Below are 14,864 nucleotides of genomic sequence, written 5' to 3' on the forward strand. Positions count from 1 at the left end.
GACAATAGTTACCAAAAGGAATCAGCATGTGTAGGGCACTATTCTAAACAACTTGTAGAAGGAATTTTGTCAAAATATTGAAAGCGACGCAAAATTTATATCTTTGAACGAAAAATCATGGCAATGATGGAAGTCTTCACGTTAAGAGAAAAAAAGCAAGTAAGTGTCAGGGATCGCGATGGCTGTTACGACGTATTGCAAACTAACTAGTGACTTGCTCCTTGTGTATTGTCTGTTCGTCCGTGATCATGTAAAAATTAAATAAAACAGTTAGAATAAAAAATCTTTATTGTAAATAACTTTCAAATGTTTACATTTATTTGCATTTTTTAAATTAGCATTGTTTTCATTGATTGATTGTAACAAATAGCATATTACTCTGCCAAATCTTTTCGCGCACAAAACTGATAAATAAAACCAAACAAAAAAACTAAGTGAGACTTTGCCCCTCGTGTGGACTCTCTGCGTTCTAAAATCAATAACTTAGTGTAGTAAAAATTAACCTCAACTTAATTGGCGCTCTTCGTTCGCTAATCTGAACTTTACAAATACTTTGTAACGCACAGCGGGACCGAAACAGTTTGTTTTATGACACGTGCGAATCTGCTGTGGCAGTTACCCAAAGTGGAACGTTTAAAAATGCTTAACGCGTTACACAATTTCATTGCTTGGCGTTGGGCATTCCCGATCTGGAGACTAGAGTTTCTTGCTTGCTGGTTCCGTCTTGTTTTCTAGCGCGTCTTAAAATTTTACTCGCTGGGACGACACTCTCTAAGGAATTAAGGAGGGGGGACTTACATTGCTAATGGTTAACACTAACGCTCGTTCCGTTCGCGTTTTTTTTTTGTAAGGCATTTTCTGTTCGTCGTCGTATTTAAAGCGGTTTGCTGTAGCATGTTTTAGTAATCTTTTTTTCTTGTCTTACTTAAGTTCGATGAAAATGGACAAAGAAAAAACAGGAAGATGGGCGTGGTTACAAAGAAGAAGAACAAGTATGAGTTGAAATAGGATTGCGTACATTTAAATAAATAACCGACTCGAAGCGCTTTTTTTAGAACTTTCCCGTCAGCGTGATGGTGCAGCCCGAGTTGTGGTGTTCTATAACCTGCTGCTTCAGCTGGATCACGTGCTGCTTCAGATTGAACACGATACTGCACAGTTCGGTGTTTTGCGTCTTGAGGTCCTTCACCTTGTCCTCGAGCTTGGAGATTCGTTCGAGCTTTCGCTTGCGGCACTTGGACGCGGCCACCCGATTCCGGAGCCGTTTGCGTTCCAGCTTGATGCGCTCCTGGTTTTCCATGTTGATCGGGCTGACCGGTGGCGACTGGGGCACGGTTTGGGGCTCCTCCTTGATGACACCCGGGTAGCTGTCTGTAAAGAGTAAGAAAGAAACAATAATTAGCCACAGTTCGTCACTTGTCTCAACGACGAGTTGAACTCACCGAGGTCAGTGTAGGTGATGTCACCGCCGCTCATCGTGTTGCTGTGAACGCCTGAGGTGGGTACGGGGGTTGACCCAGCTGCCACTATACTGTTGCCGCTGCTGTTGCTGCTGCTATTACTGCTGCTGTTGTTATTGTTATTGCTGGTGCTGTTGTTGTTGTTGTTGTGGGTGATGTGCATCTTGTTGATGTTGTCTTTTTCGTGCATAGAGAGTAGTGCTTCGTCGAAGCCTTTGGCAAACTGTTCCTGTTCGGTGGTGGCCTGAAGATGGTTAAAAAAGAAGAAGAAATAATTAAATATTGCATAAGATATTTAAACATAATGTTCTTAACTAATTATTAATTTTAAATAAATATTATATTTAGAAAGTTTATTGTTACAGCTTGTAGCCTGCTACTCAAAACTGCAAACGTAAGGCAAATTCGGCCCTTCCTATCAATTCCTCAAATATAGGACATCGAAATCTTTCATCCTAACTTTGCTGCAGAAAATGTCAATTTTCCCTGTGTAAAAATGTCAGCGATCTACTGCACTGCCGCTCAAATCTAGTCCGTCCCATATGTAAAATCAGCAAGCCGAGAAAAACGCACTTCAAATTTGTCCCGCCCATAAGGCGAAAAAGTGCGTTTTCTACGGATTTCTGGAACAAAATATTAAATTTTATTGGTTTATCTGATAGTTCACATGATTCCAAACCAAACAGCATCATTACTTCAAAATTGACGAAATTACATATGGGACGGACTTGCAGCAGCTTGCATGCAGCGATCCACAGGACCGTATTAATGTGTTAGACTACCAACCAAGAAGTTATTGGTTCAATCCTTATTCCACCATGTTTTTTTTCGCAATACAGCTGTCGATAACATCGTTGGAAATGGTCAACCATAGACTAATAAAAGACTACACAGTGGACTCTGAACCATGACTCAACCTTTTTATGACCCCTCGGCAGGACCGGTTCACTGTCAAAAATGACGGATCGATATGTCATCAACTGGCAGCTCTGACTTTGACATGACATTTCGCGCAATGTTATTGTTTATGTTTTTGTTTTGATTCAAACGGAACAAGTTCCGGATGAGGACGATGATTACTAGAGTGAACCATCGTCCGGGGGGAATCTCGAGGGTGGTCGAATTTCTAGCGATTCACATTCCGCGTGTCCGCGTGATGGACGCGCCTCGCTAGAAGGTCATTCCGGGATTTTGCAACAAGCAGCTCCCGATCGATTTCGGACTTTCAGTCGTATCCTCCCAGAAAACGATCACGTGAACACCGTCGGGTTTGCCAAGCGGGCCGCCTCCGGTTAATACCGCTGGGGCAAAACCGACTTCCTCCAACCCGGAATCTTCGCCCTGAGAGGCTAGAAAGTTCTTGGAGACGCTATCTAGACCTCGACGTACTGCACCTACTTTAAAAACCTCAGCACGGCCAAGATCTTTGCCCCTAGCTTTTCCCTTAACTGCCAACTTGGCATTCCCAATCCCAGCGATAACGTCATCAAATGAAAATTTGTCCCCGAACCAATTTTACCGACAAAGAGTACGACCTCCCCTGGCACCGATATGGGCGAGCTGTACGCGGGGGCAACAACTGGAACTGGCAACGAGGAAGACGATCAACCTTCCGCTCAGATTGTCAGCAAGCAGGGACAGGGCATGCGCATCCTTGAAGTTACCAGCGGAGTTCAGCACAGTTTGTTCCATGTGTAGAAGGACTCTCACAAAAGAGGGCCCGGAACCAAAACCCGCCGAAACAAAAACGCGGATACTTTGTATCATGTACTTGAGGGTTTATTTATGAAAGTTATTAAAATAATTCACATAGTTCTTCTTGACAACTCCTCGTCCTTCTGGATGGTTTTCTTCAGCTCCAGAATGGCCTTTTTCAGCAGCTCCTTCTCGTAGGCGTTCACCTTGGGTTGACCAATTTTCTTCTCGAGATTGTGTTACCCAGCAGCAGCGGCATGGAGAAGTAAATGTCCTCGAAAATATCCGAGCGTACGTACGCACACTCGATCACGTTCTTTTCGTCATTCATGGCACGGTCCAGGGCGAGGGCAAAACGGGCCTGGCGTAGGCCATCGAGAACGTGGCCGAACCGGCATCGGCCTCCTGAATGTGTTCCGTCAGGGCGGCAATCTTATCCTGGGGAAGCTCTGGGATGCACTGGGATGATAGTGTCGCCGGAGTGACCACTAGTAAATCCCGCTCTTTCACCAAACAAATATTGCTGCACAGCTGATTGACTTCTTCGCAGGCTGCTACCTTGATTGCAAAGCAAAACAAAAATAAACAAGATGCGCGCGTAAATCAGCACAAAACGAAATCGAAAAAGTCAGCGCTGCCAGGTCGATCTGTCATACGAGGGGCTAGCCGATGCGGTTCACCGTGGTACCCGCGGTTCACAGCTTATGAGTCATACTTTTTTGAAAATTTTGTTCGGAGTGTTTAGTCTTTAATTAGTCTATGGGTCAACGGTCGGTTATACCGCTATATACGAAAAAACGCAAAAGGATTTGCGAAACAAACTTTGATGTTTACGAAATCAAATTAAATGTTTTTATTTTTACTTGCGTGGAAAGAATGCAGCAAAATTTCCCTCCATAACAATTCTAGACTTTTATTAGATTAGGTCATACAAAAAATGTAAACATTGAATGTTTCTCTATCACGCCTTTTGTCAATGTCCCTCGTAGTAAGTGGGATACACTAAATGTTTACATTTGTTTATGTTGGTGTTGATTATTGAGGAAATTTTGAAGCATTTTGAAAATTACATCTTCCAAATTTACACATTTTTAACGGTGCAGAGTGATGATCAATTTTCTTTGAAAAGGATTGACGGCTTAACCTTAAACCTAGAAAAAAAACAATGTGTAAATTTGGAAGATGTAATTTTTGGTGGCTGAATATTACCTCTTGAATGATGTAATTTTACATCATACATACACTGAAAAAGTGATATTACACCAGAAAACTGGTAAACTTACAAAGTTTTAGAGGTAAAATTACATTTTTTACTGGCATAAAAGATATTATATTACGATGATTTTTTTACTGTGTAAAATGCTCTGTTTATAGTTCTTTTTTACAAATTCTTGTACCAACATGAATAAGCATAAGCATACTCCAGCTATGGCCTTCTTGAAGGCTCTGGAGGAATTTAGATCCAAATCAAATGTATCTCAAAAGTTATATAATTTGGTGAAGCAATTTGACTACCTGGTTGACAATCATTGATTAATGGTGATTTTCATAAATTTACAAGGAAGATGAAAGTCGTGACCAAAAAATATCAAACGTGCAGTTTACTACTTACTACTAATTTTTTAGTCAATAAGTATTACGAAATGTTTTATACAGCTGTGCTACAATCCAAAATTTTCAAAGTGTTCATGAATTTATGATAATAACATTTTTGCTGTAAAAATTTTTGATGTGCCATTTTGATTTAAAATGCAGAAAAAAACGTTGTTCTTAGTAGTTACAATCTATTACACATGTTTAATTTTTTTCTAATGAAAATTGTTTTTGATAGAAAATAATTTGGTAGACAGCGGTTGTCCCGCCGTGTGGATCAATCGGACCGCGCACTGGATTCACAATCCAGAGGTCGCCGGTTCGGTCGGCGGGCTCTCTAAAATTCTTTGTGTAAATATGGGTATTCGGCGCCGTCGCTCCGTGCCATACTTTCATATCACACTAAATCAGGAATTCGCCATGCGTTGTGCGTAGTGTATACACTTAGGAGCCCACGGCGGCAAAGTCCTTGTAGATAAAAGGAAGACACTAGTGGTTGGTACTAGCCACTGGTGACCGACAGCTATAAAGTCAACTTCGTATCGTCGTCGTCGTAGACAGCTGATTGCAATTTGATTGCATTTAAAATTCAGTTTTCTTGTTTTTCATTTGTGAAAATTTGTTAAAACATTCATTTTGCAAAAGTTATGTACATAAGACATAGATGACTTTGAAACATACATTCACTGAAAAATACTGAAGCCATGTGGCACAAACAAAAGACACCCAACAAAAGGGGGTGTATTTTTTGTGTGTTCCGTTTCGCCCCAGGACAAGTCACCGTAATATGTGCACGTACGTCGCCGCCGTCCCGTCAACAAAACAGCATAAATTAGCGAGCGGATACTCTGCGAACAAACACCAATACGACAAACCGAACTTTCAAGCGCTGTGTGCTGTGGAAGTATCCAGAATCGGATAAAGGCACCAAATTTACGATTTAGCAATAAAGTTATTGCTCTTTTGGTGGCGTATAATCGTAAAGGGTGAAGGAGTGTTTTTTTGGTAGTAAAATTCTATCTTTTTCCCATACTCTTGGACGCATGTTATCAATTATAGTTCAACATAGACGCCCTTGTTTACCTGCAGAATTATTTAGAAGGGGTCATGACATAAGATCCCTATAACAGTTCGAATCGTCTACCCTAACGAAATTTCAATTTAAAGGTAGGTAGACGAAATCCCCGTTTTGCTGCTTACCTTTGTCGGGTAGAGGATACTGCTCGGCGTCGGCGTGGGCAGGGCGGCATTGTTGATGATTATCTTCTCCAGTTCCGGTGAGACGAGTTTTAGCACCTGCAGATCCGGCGACGTGAGCACGGGTGGCGCCGTGACGGACGCATTGTACATTGGCTTGCGTCGTTTGCCCGGGTTCAGCTCCAACGTGGCCGGTCGCTTCAGGCTATTTCCGGTGTTGGTGGTACCGGCGGCAGCCTGACTCGTGGCCGGAACATACTGAGCGTTGTTATCGTCGTACAAGGATTCCATGTTGTTGCTGCTGATATTATTCCGCATTTTTCCCCCTATCGGTTTAGTCGGTGTGTGTGTGTGTGCGTCAATATGTGGCACACCAACACACTCTCACCGCGTGACACTTGTTTGTTTTTGCCCCTCGCGATCTACGCCACAGGCTTTTATTCACACCAACACACAGCAGGCTTTGCAGTTGAATTGGGAGGAAAAAATCCACGTTCCGTAATCGTTCTCAAGGCAGCACAGCCAATATTGTATTTATTTATCGAAGTATGCTTCGCCTTTTGCTCTCTAAGGTCACTTTGATCGTTTTATGGATGCCTTTTACTTCGTTTAGATGCACATTTATTCTCCTTTAATTTTTCTCTTTGCAGATTAGGCTCCTTTGACGTGCCAGTCAGTTCTCAATACGCAGCAATGTGTAAAATAATCAATGACTGCATTACACTTATTGCACTTACTCGGTGACAATGTCTCGCAGAAAAATTCCAATTTTTCTACCAACACACTCAACAATAACTTCTTCTTTGTGACGATATTGCGTGTAAACAACACAAAATCATTCGAGTGAGGTTTCACAATTCACACCTTTTTTGCGCACACACATGCTCACTCTCGTCGTAATATATTTTAAAAGCAATTAGACGATATTCTTATCTCTACAAAAAGCACAATATTAGCACAAATATTACGAAAATACCGCAATTCGACGTCTAATGAGAGCTGTCCAATAAAAGTGGCACGAAATCGACGACGATGTTCTCCGCTCGACGGTTGAAGCACGAATGAGGCAATCGTAGTCGTACTGGCTGCTTTTCATGAATCATGGTGCTAAAAATAGCCCGAGTCGTCATCCCTGCGAGCGCCCATTGGCTGCCGAAACGTCAATGGCGATGGTGTGAGTGTGTGAGCTTGAAAAATGTTGGTTTCATTCGGAAAACGAACCCTCAACTGTGGGGTGTGGAATAATTAATGAGTTATGTTGGTTTGACGGAGGAGATTTGGCGATAGAAAAATGATAAAATCCGTTGTTTTTAACTTGAATAAATTTTTACTTTAGTTTTTTTATAAAATTATTTTTATTAGATCCTTTTTCTGATTTTCTTAAAGCTAATAACAACAGAAGATCTTGTGTGTAAATGTTTGTGGGAGGGGAGCCTATTTAATATTTGATTTATTGTACCTTATAAAAATCATAAGTAAGCACTGCTGTAAATTTAAAGAAAATCTTTAAAATAAATATTTTTTACAGTTCGGTTTAACGTGAAGACTTCCATCGTTGTCACGATTTTTCGTTCAAAGATATAAATTTTGCGTCGCTTTCAATATTTTGACAAAATTCCTTCCACAAGTTGTTTAGAATAGTGCTCTACACATGCTGATTCCTTTTGGTAACGATTATACCATTCCTTGCAAAGTTATGGAAATCGTCATTAATCAATGATTTCCAACTAGGCCGTCAATGACTGTGCCACAAAATTATATAAATTTTGAAGCACAATTGATTTAGATCAAAATTTCCTTCAGTGGCTTCAAGAAAGCAACAACCGGCACATGCTGATTCCTTTTGGTGCTGAAATTCGTTAAATTGAATTTAATACAGAATATTTTATAGTGATGATCAATTTTCTTCGAAAATGATCAACGGCTTCACCTTAACTGTAATCGGGTTTTTCTTTAAAAACTATTTTGAAATCTGTTTATTCGACACACGATTTTTTTTCTATGTCTTATTTTTGATTGTCGAGCTCTACTATGACCCCTTAACTACTCTAAAGTTATTTAGATTTTATAAATTGAAAACGCATTTGGTAATTTTGATCAATCAACAATTAAAATTTGACTAAAATGGGGTCGCAGAACTCGAATTGGATGTTGAAATGAGGAAAATAAAAAATAAACACAATAATGGTTCGATTACACGAAGTCTCATACAAACCTTCGGATAACGAACTACGTATAATCGAGTCTGGAGCATGAGCATTAGGGTGTAATATCAAAAATCGATTTTCCAGCACAGCACTTTTTCAGTTCCTTTTGGGGCCCTAAACAGCTCTCCAAAGTTTAAGACCGATTGGTTTAGTCCTCACTTTGCGCAAGGCGATTCAATTTTCCATATAAATTTGCATGGGGAAAACATTTTTTTTTGATTTTGATATTTATCAAATCCACGTTTCATGTTTATCAAAACCGGACTTATATTCGGATGCTCTGGAATGTGCTCTACAACTTTGCCGAAGAGAGTATGGTGCTAACTTGCTCCTGAAAGAAGAAATATGTAGCGTCCTCAAAACTCGTCAAAAACGTGATTGTCAAGCAAAAAAACACGTTTTAGACGAGTTTTGAACACGCTGTATCTTTTTATAGAAGCAAGTTAACACCATACTTTCTTCGGGAAAGGTGTAGAGCACCTTCTAGAGAAAACAAATATGAATCTGGTTTTAAAATAACGTGAATCGTGGATTTTTGAAATATCAAAAATAAAAAAAAATGGAAAGATTTATATGGAAAATTGAATCGATTTGCGTAAAATGAGGACTAACCCAATCGTTCCCAAACTATGGGGAGTTGTTGATGACCCCAAAAGGCACTGAAAAAGTGCTGTGCTCACTAAATTTGGACAACTTTATTTTTTATCCATACAACCATATTACAATATTACACCCTAATGAGGATGAGAGACGACTTATGTTTGCCCTCCGTTGCTGAACAGAACCGTAATATTCTCCAGTACTACTGATCATGATAATTGAACTGTATTTTGCAAAAAATTGAAATAAAATGTCCAATGGCCTTACAAAAAAAAAAAACAAAAAGATCAAAAGCATGAGCCGATATTAAAAATAATAAAAAAACGTGTGCACCACAATCTAGGGCACATCGGAACTACAGTCTTAATAGGGAGAGCAGTTTTAGGGCACTTGAAAGCTTCAAACTTTGAAATCGATTACAAATATTGTTTCTCTGTGTCTGTTCTAGCCGAAACAATTTAAAAATATCAAAATATTGTGCAAAAACAGTTGTCGATGAACGTTAATATAACTTGTGAGACAAAAAAAAATGGTGTAAAAATTGTATCAGATATTTTACATTTTTGAATTCAATTGAAGGGGGTGATTAAACCATTATTTTTATCAATTCAATTAAGTTTTGTTTGCATAAAATCAAGTTAGCTAATTTACGTCGTAGCATAGTTTTTTGTGTTCCCTCTTCAAACTGTAGTTCGATCCGATTGAGGGTTGTCTCAGGCGTAACTATGCTATATGTAACTGGCATTGGGATAGCTTGACAATTGCATAGGAAATCTTTGCTAATGAATCGATTTCCCGGACCCATCTAGGTCCTATCTAGGCCTCAACACAACACCACAATATTTGGGAACGATTGGTTCAGAGCTACTTTTTGTAAACCGTGATAATTTTCGGAATTCAGTTAAAAATATTAAAATTTACACTACCGTCAACTGGTGCGGATGGAGAATACAGTCTAAATAGGGACAACAGTTTTTAAAGTTAAACTTGAAATTTCGAATACGACGTACTATTTTTGTTGTTTTGTGTCTGATCTATCCGTAAACCAATAAAAAATATCCAAATATTGTGCCGTTACATGTTACATCGCCCGATCGACGAAACCTGACTAAGTTGGTCAAGCCCTAGTAAGTTCTGTTGTAGTTCTCACGTCAAAATTCATGTCCTAACTGTCTAAATAAAATAAATAGGCCCTGATGAAGGTGCCCCCCAGTAGCATCGAAACGTTGGCATTGGTATAAAACGGACCAACCGCTTATTAATTGAATGATCAGCCGAAACAAAAAAACCCATAATTGATACAAACAGTCGTTTTCCCACCCAAAATGATACTGAATTTTTCAGTATGTGAGAACCTGCTGAAATTTTGGCAATTTTTTACATCTCAATGATGACTTTAACGATTTGAATTGCATTTAAAACAAGTTTTATTTCGAGATTGATGGTTGTAGTTATCATATGTTATTTTTCAATAGAAACATGAAATTTGTTTTTTTTTCAAACCTGTTAACCTGTTTTCATAGAATCTGGAGTGTTATTTTTGAAAAGGTCCAATAAACCAAATTTTCAGTTTTTGCTTTTTGGGTGTTTTTGAAACCGCCTTGAATCAGCAAAAACTGAAAATTTAATTTATTGGACCATTTCAAAAAAAAAAAAAAAATAGAGCTCCAGAAATACACTTAAAACATAATCAAGTCAAGTCATTCTGGAAACAATCGAAAAATGAAGTATTAACTCGTTTCAAATGTATCTAATCTGTGGAATGCAACCGGATGTAAGTGCTCTGGGCTCAACCCAGTTGTTTATTACGCCCATTGTTGGCGCCAAAAAATGCTTGACCTCCTCGTTATCCTGTGTAAACCAGCAACTCCTAATCGAAATCGTCCCAAGACGACAACCAAACGACCTGAACAAACACGTACAAGCAAAGTGAATCCAAAACAGGTAGGCCCCTGAATTTCATTGAAGAAACAGACACCACAACCTTAACGATCACTTCAATCACTGCTGACGTCAATGATGACTCATCCGACGCGTCGTCGTCTTCGTTGGTCAAACTGGATCTCGGCCGGGAAGGTTGTTTTCGTCATTATCGGGTTTTTCGTCTCTGCTCTCTTCACCTAACACTCTGTTTTGCTGATAATGACGGAATTTGTTCCCGCCATTCACGAACAAAACGCGTCCGAACGTGTGAGAAGCAAAGCAGGGTAAAAGGAACACATGTGTGCTCACTTTTTTACCCGATCTCCCGGACCTCGTCGAAGCTATGCGAAGTTATGCTTTCGCGCCGTGGTCGGTTCTCAGAATTTAAGGTGATGTATCGGTCTCGTTGGGGAAATCCCCACAGTTGTGATGGTGTGTGGTGGTTTGCCATTGGAGGCAAACTTATTATGTAGTTGGAAGTGAATGCCTTTGCCCTCTCAAAGTGGTTGTGTTGGTAGTTTTTGCAGCTGACCTAGGACGAAGCATGAATGGAATTTCCGTTTTTCAGATACACTTATCAACATTGTTTTGAACTGATTACGGAAGGTAGAAAAAAAAAAACAACATGATCAGCATCTAAATCCTACGTGTACCTAATGTTGGCATATTACAGTCGACTCTCTGGCCTTCGATCTTTTCGATATCAATATTGCTCTATCTGTCAATAAAAATTACAGATGTGATCAAATTGAGTTCTGCAAAGTTCTAGGATCATCTAGACATCCTAACAAATCACTGGAAAAAGTAATTGTCTTGATTGGGTGAGTTAGGGCCGAGAACCAGCGAGTTGAAGTTACCGTTCCAACTTTTTTGGAGCCTTGGGCGTTGGAATGTTAAAATAATGAATAAAACCAAATCATATGGAAAAAGAATCAAAACTATTTTTTATAACAAAATATAGATTTCGTGTTCCTGGCAGTTCATTTAAATTTGAAGCATTACAAATATAACATATAACACGGAGAAAAAAGAGTTCCTAAAATCGTGAACAAGCGTTCATGAAAATGGGAACCTAGAACAAACTGTTCAAATCCCATGGTACGATTTTGAAAAACGTACCATGCTATTTGAACACTTTGTTCGTGGTTCCCATTTTCATGAACGCTTGTTCACGATTTTGGGAACTCTTTTTTCTCCGTGAATGCATTAATCAAATGATTTATTGTTTCAGACTCTAAATCTAGCAGTTATTTTAAGCAAATGTGGAGTTTCTTTTGAAAAGGTCCAATAACTGGAAATTTGGTTTATTGGACCTTTTCAAAAAAACTCCAGATATTTTCTTGTAGGCCAATGGTCGGAGCAGCTACGTTCTACTTTTGAATGAATTTTAAAATCATATTTAATTATTAATGCAAACATAATAAGGCTTTCTAGGCCCAGTGAAAAAAAATATAATTTAACTCAAAAATGATGAACTTCTCGTCACAGTGCCCTGATGCAAACAATGATCGAGCTCGAGCTGTCACAGCCCTGCAAAGTATGTTGGCTGACATATCGGGCGGTCAGTAAAAAAAACCAGCTAGAAGTCGCCTGACAAAAAACTTTTGCTAGAAAGAGATAGGAAACCTGATGCAAACAATCGTCCAGCTGTAATGTAAACATACTTTGAATGTATTGGTAAATTTCTGACTAGAAAGCCTTATTAATATGGATCTCTTTGTAACGAAAACATTTAAAAATTAAACGTACCAAACTAAAAGGTGGATAGAAAACTTGTTAGAAAGATTGCGTTCAATATTGCGCGAAAGCTTTTTGGTCGAAAAAGCTTACAAAAAGCATAAATGCTCAATGAGATCTGGATATGTATAGGAGAAATTCTCGTATGTTTGGCAGGTTAAGCACTCACTCTAAACTCTATCCAATTTGATGATTTTCACTATTTAAACAAATTATTTTGTAAAACTGTTGATAGAAACTTGCTTGCTCACTTCTTATTGAGCTATTTATCACTTGTTTTCAGTTGAAAATGCTTTTTATGAGGTGTAATTGTGTAAAGTGTGGATACGACAAGATTAGAGACATATCATTGAAAAAGCTACATAATTAATGAATCTTCATGACAACTCCTAGGTTCAATGAATTACCTATTATGACGGAAATTGGTGGGAAAGTCAATTTTGGAGGTTTCCTTTCACTACACGCAGAAAAATAAGGCATATTTGAATCAACAAAACGTTTTGTTGGTTTGAACATCATTATTTTTGTTGAATCAACGTTAAACGTCAAAGCAGCTTTTTCGAAACAACAAAAGACTTTTGTGGACTTGAGAAAATCAATGTTTGTTTCAACGCAAAATCGTCGTTGATTATATTCAACACAAAATTTGTTGATTCAAACCTCGTACAGGCTGATTCTACAAAACTTTTTTCTGCGTGTATGGAATTCAAACATTCCGACTTGGAGACGCATGGAAAACATTTCAATAAAAATGCTACAAAACTTGAACTAGGTACTTGTTTTTCTCTGGGTAATTTGTTAAACAGTTTATTATGAAAATATAATTTTTAAACTCTGAAAAGTGACTCTTTGCCTTTCTTACTATTTTGATTAGACTTTGAAGAAACTTATTTTTAAAAGTAAGTTCTGTATAACAAAATAAGAATTTTCCATAGTTTTCTATACACTTTTGACAACAAATAAAAATTAAACAATTCATATTTGAAAACGGGGTCGATCAAGCAATCATGCATAACTTTTGAAGAAGTCTACAAATCGAAATTTACTCACATCCTTTTTTAGACTAAATTTTGAAATTTTGAAATTATTTTTATAGAAAAGATTAGAAAATTTTACAAATGTTTTTTAACACAAAAAAATAACGAAAAAATAGTTTCCGAGATTTCTTAAGTTGAAAATTATAGGCTAACTATGCTTCGAAACACTCATTTTCATCGATTCGAATTCTTTATGAGGATGTGTCTCAGAAACTAATTGTCAGATTTTAAATATCTTAGAGAAGAAAATTGTTAGAAATTTTCTCAGCATTTCAAAAATATTTAAGGGTGTCTTTCCCTCATGAAATATTGAAAAATGACAAAATCTCCGAAAATTATTACCAAAAAGTGACTTTAATTCTAAACTCCATCGTGCCTCTTATGTTGGCACATCATTAATAAAAAATCAAATTATTCGCTCTACTTATTCTTTGCAATTTTGATATGGTATGATTAGTTGCAAAAAGAGGATTTTTTCAGCACGAGTCGTACATTTATCCAACGAGGTTTACCGAGATGGATAAATACAAGTTTTGCAAATCAAGTTTTGCAACGTGTTCCATACAACATTTTTTTCAAAAAGAAACCAAGCCATTTTTCACATTTCATTAGTCTCTGAGCACTGACATATTTTGTTCTGTCATATTTTTTCAAACAACCCTCGGATGAAGTTGATTTTTGTGAAGATGAGTGATTCACTCACAGATTACGACATTTATGGGGATTGAAGCGGCGGGCGAAGCAGCAATGGATGGCCTGCTTCCGGAAACCCGAAGGCGCTTCTTCCGAAGGAAGCATGGCCGAGCAGTACATTGGGTACTCTTGATTCGCTACTTGAGATTTCACTGTGCAAACATCTTTTTTTATGTTTTTAGAGATTATTGCTTGCTTGTTTCCTCTAAAACTGATTCCCACTTGATATCCGGTGAAAATGATTTTTATAAGCAAATATGCCAACATCAGGTTCCGATGGAAATACATTCTTTTCCTCTAGTTGATACATTTCAAAACAGTGCTGAAAAGTACTACTTTTCAGCACTGTTTTTTTGTGAGGAAAAGTAGGCCGTTTCGTCTCTCCCGAAGAACAGGAAAAGTTGACAGTTTCATAGCGGAATTGCAAAAAACCTTTTTTTTATTCATTCAAATGCATGAGTTACATAACACATTTTTTGTATTTATATTTTATTCGAAATTTAAAAAATATTACTCTGGGAACCCAAGTATTAGTGAAAGAAATAGGTATTTTTAGGGTGTAACTTTTTTTTCTGAAAAGTCCTAATTATAATCTCTAATTTTGCCCAAGACACCAAATCGATCAGAAAATTCTATCCATATAACTTTTTCATACATTTACGTACAAATATTGGTTGGCATTGTATGGAGAAAGTTTCATTCAAATATAAAAATACAAATTT

The 14,864-nt window shown here is 37.9% G+C and overlaps 1 protein-coding gene across 1 annotated transcript; it reads right to left on the reverse strand.

Annotated features, from left to right (window-relative positions):
- Window positions 1-270: 270 nt before the first annotated feature.
- Window positions 271-7,007, reverse strand: LOC120418815 (transcription factor Jra). Its single transcript, XM_039581326.2, has 3 exons — window positions 5,949-7,007; window positions 1,443-1,704; window positions 271-1,371 (listed from the first exon to the last, which is right to left on the reverse strand). The coding sequence occupies exons 1-3, from the start codon at window positions 6,261-6,263 to the stop codon at window positions 1,052-1,054; spliced, it is 897 nt and encodes a 298-aa protein (XP_039437260.1). The 5' UTR covers window positions 6,264-7,007; the 3' UTR covers window positions 271-1,051.
- Window positions 7,008-14,864: the final 7,857 nt, after the last annotated feature.

Source organism: Culex pipiens, chromosome 3 (assembly GCF_016801865.2).
Source record: "Culex pipiens pallens isolate TS chromosome 3, TS_CPP_V2, whole genome shotgun sequence".
Taxonomy (NCBI): Eukaryota; Metazoa; Arthropoda; class Insecta; order Diptera; family Culicidae; genus Culex; species Culex pipiens.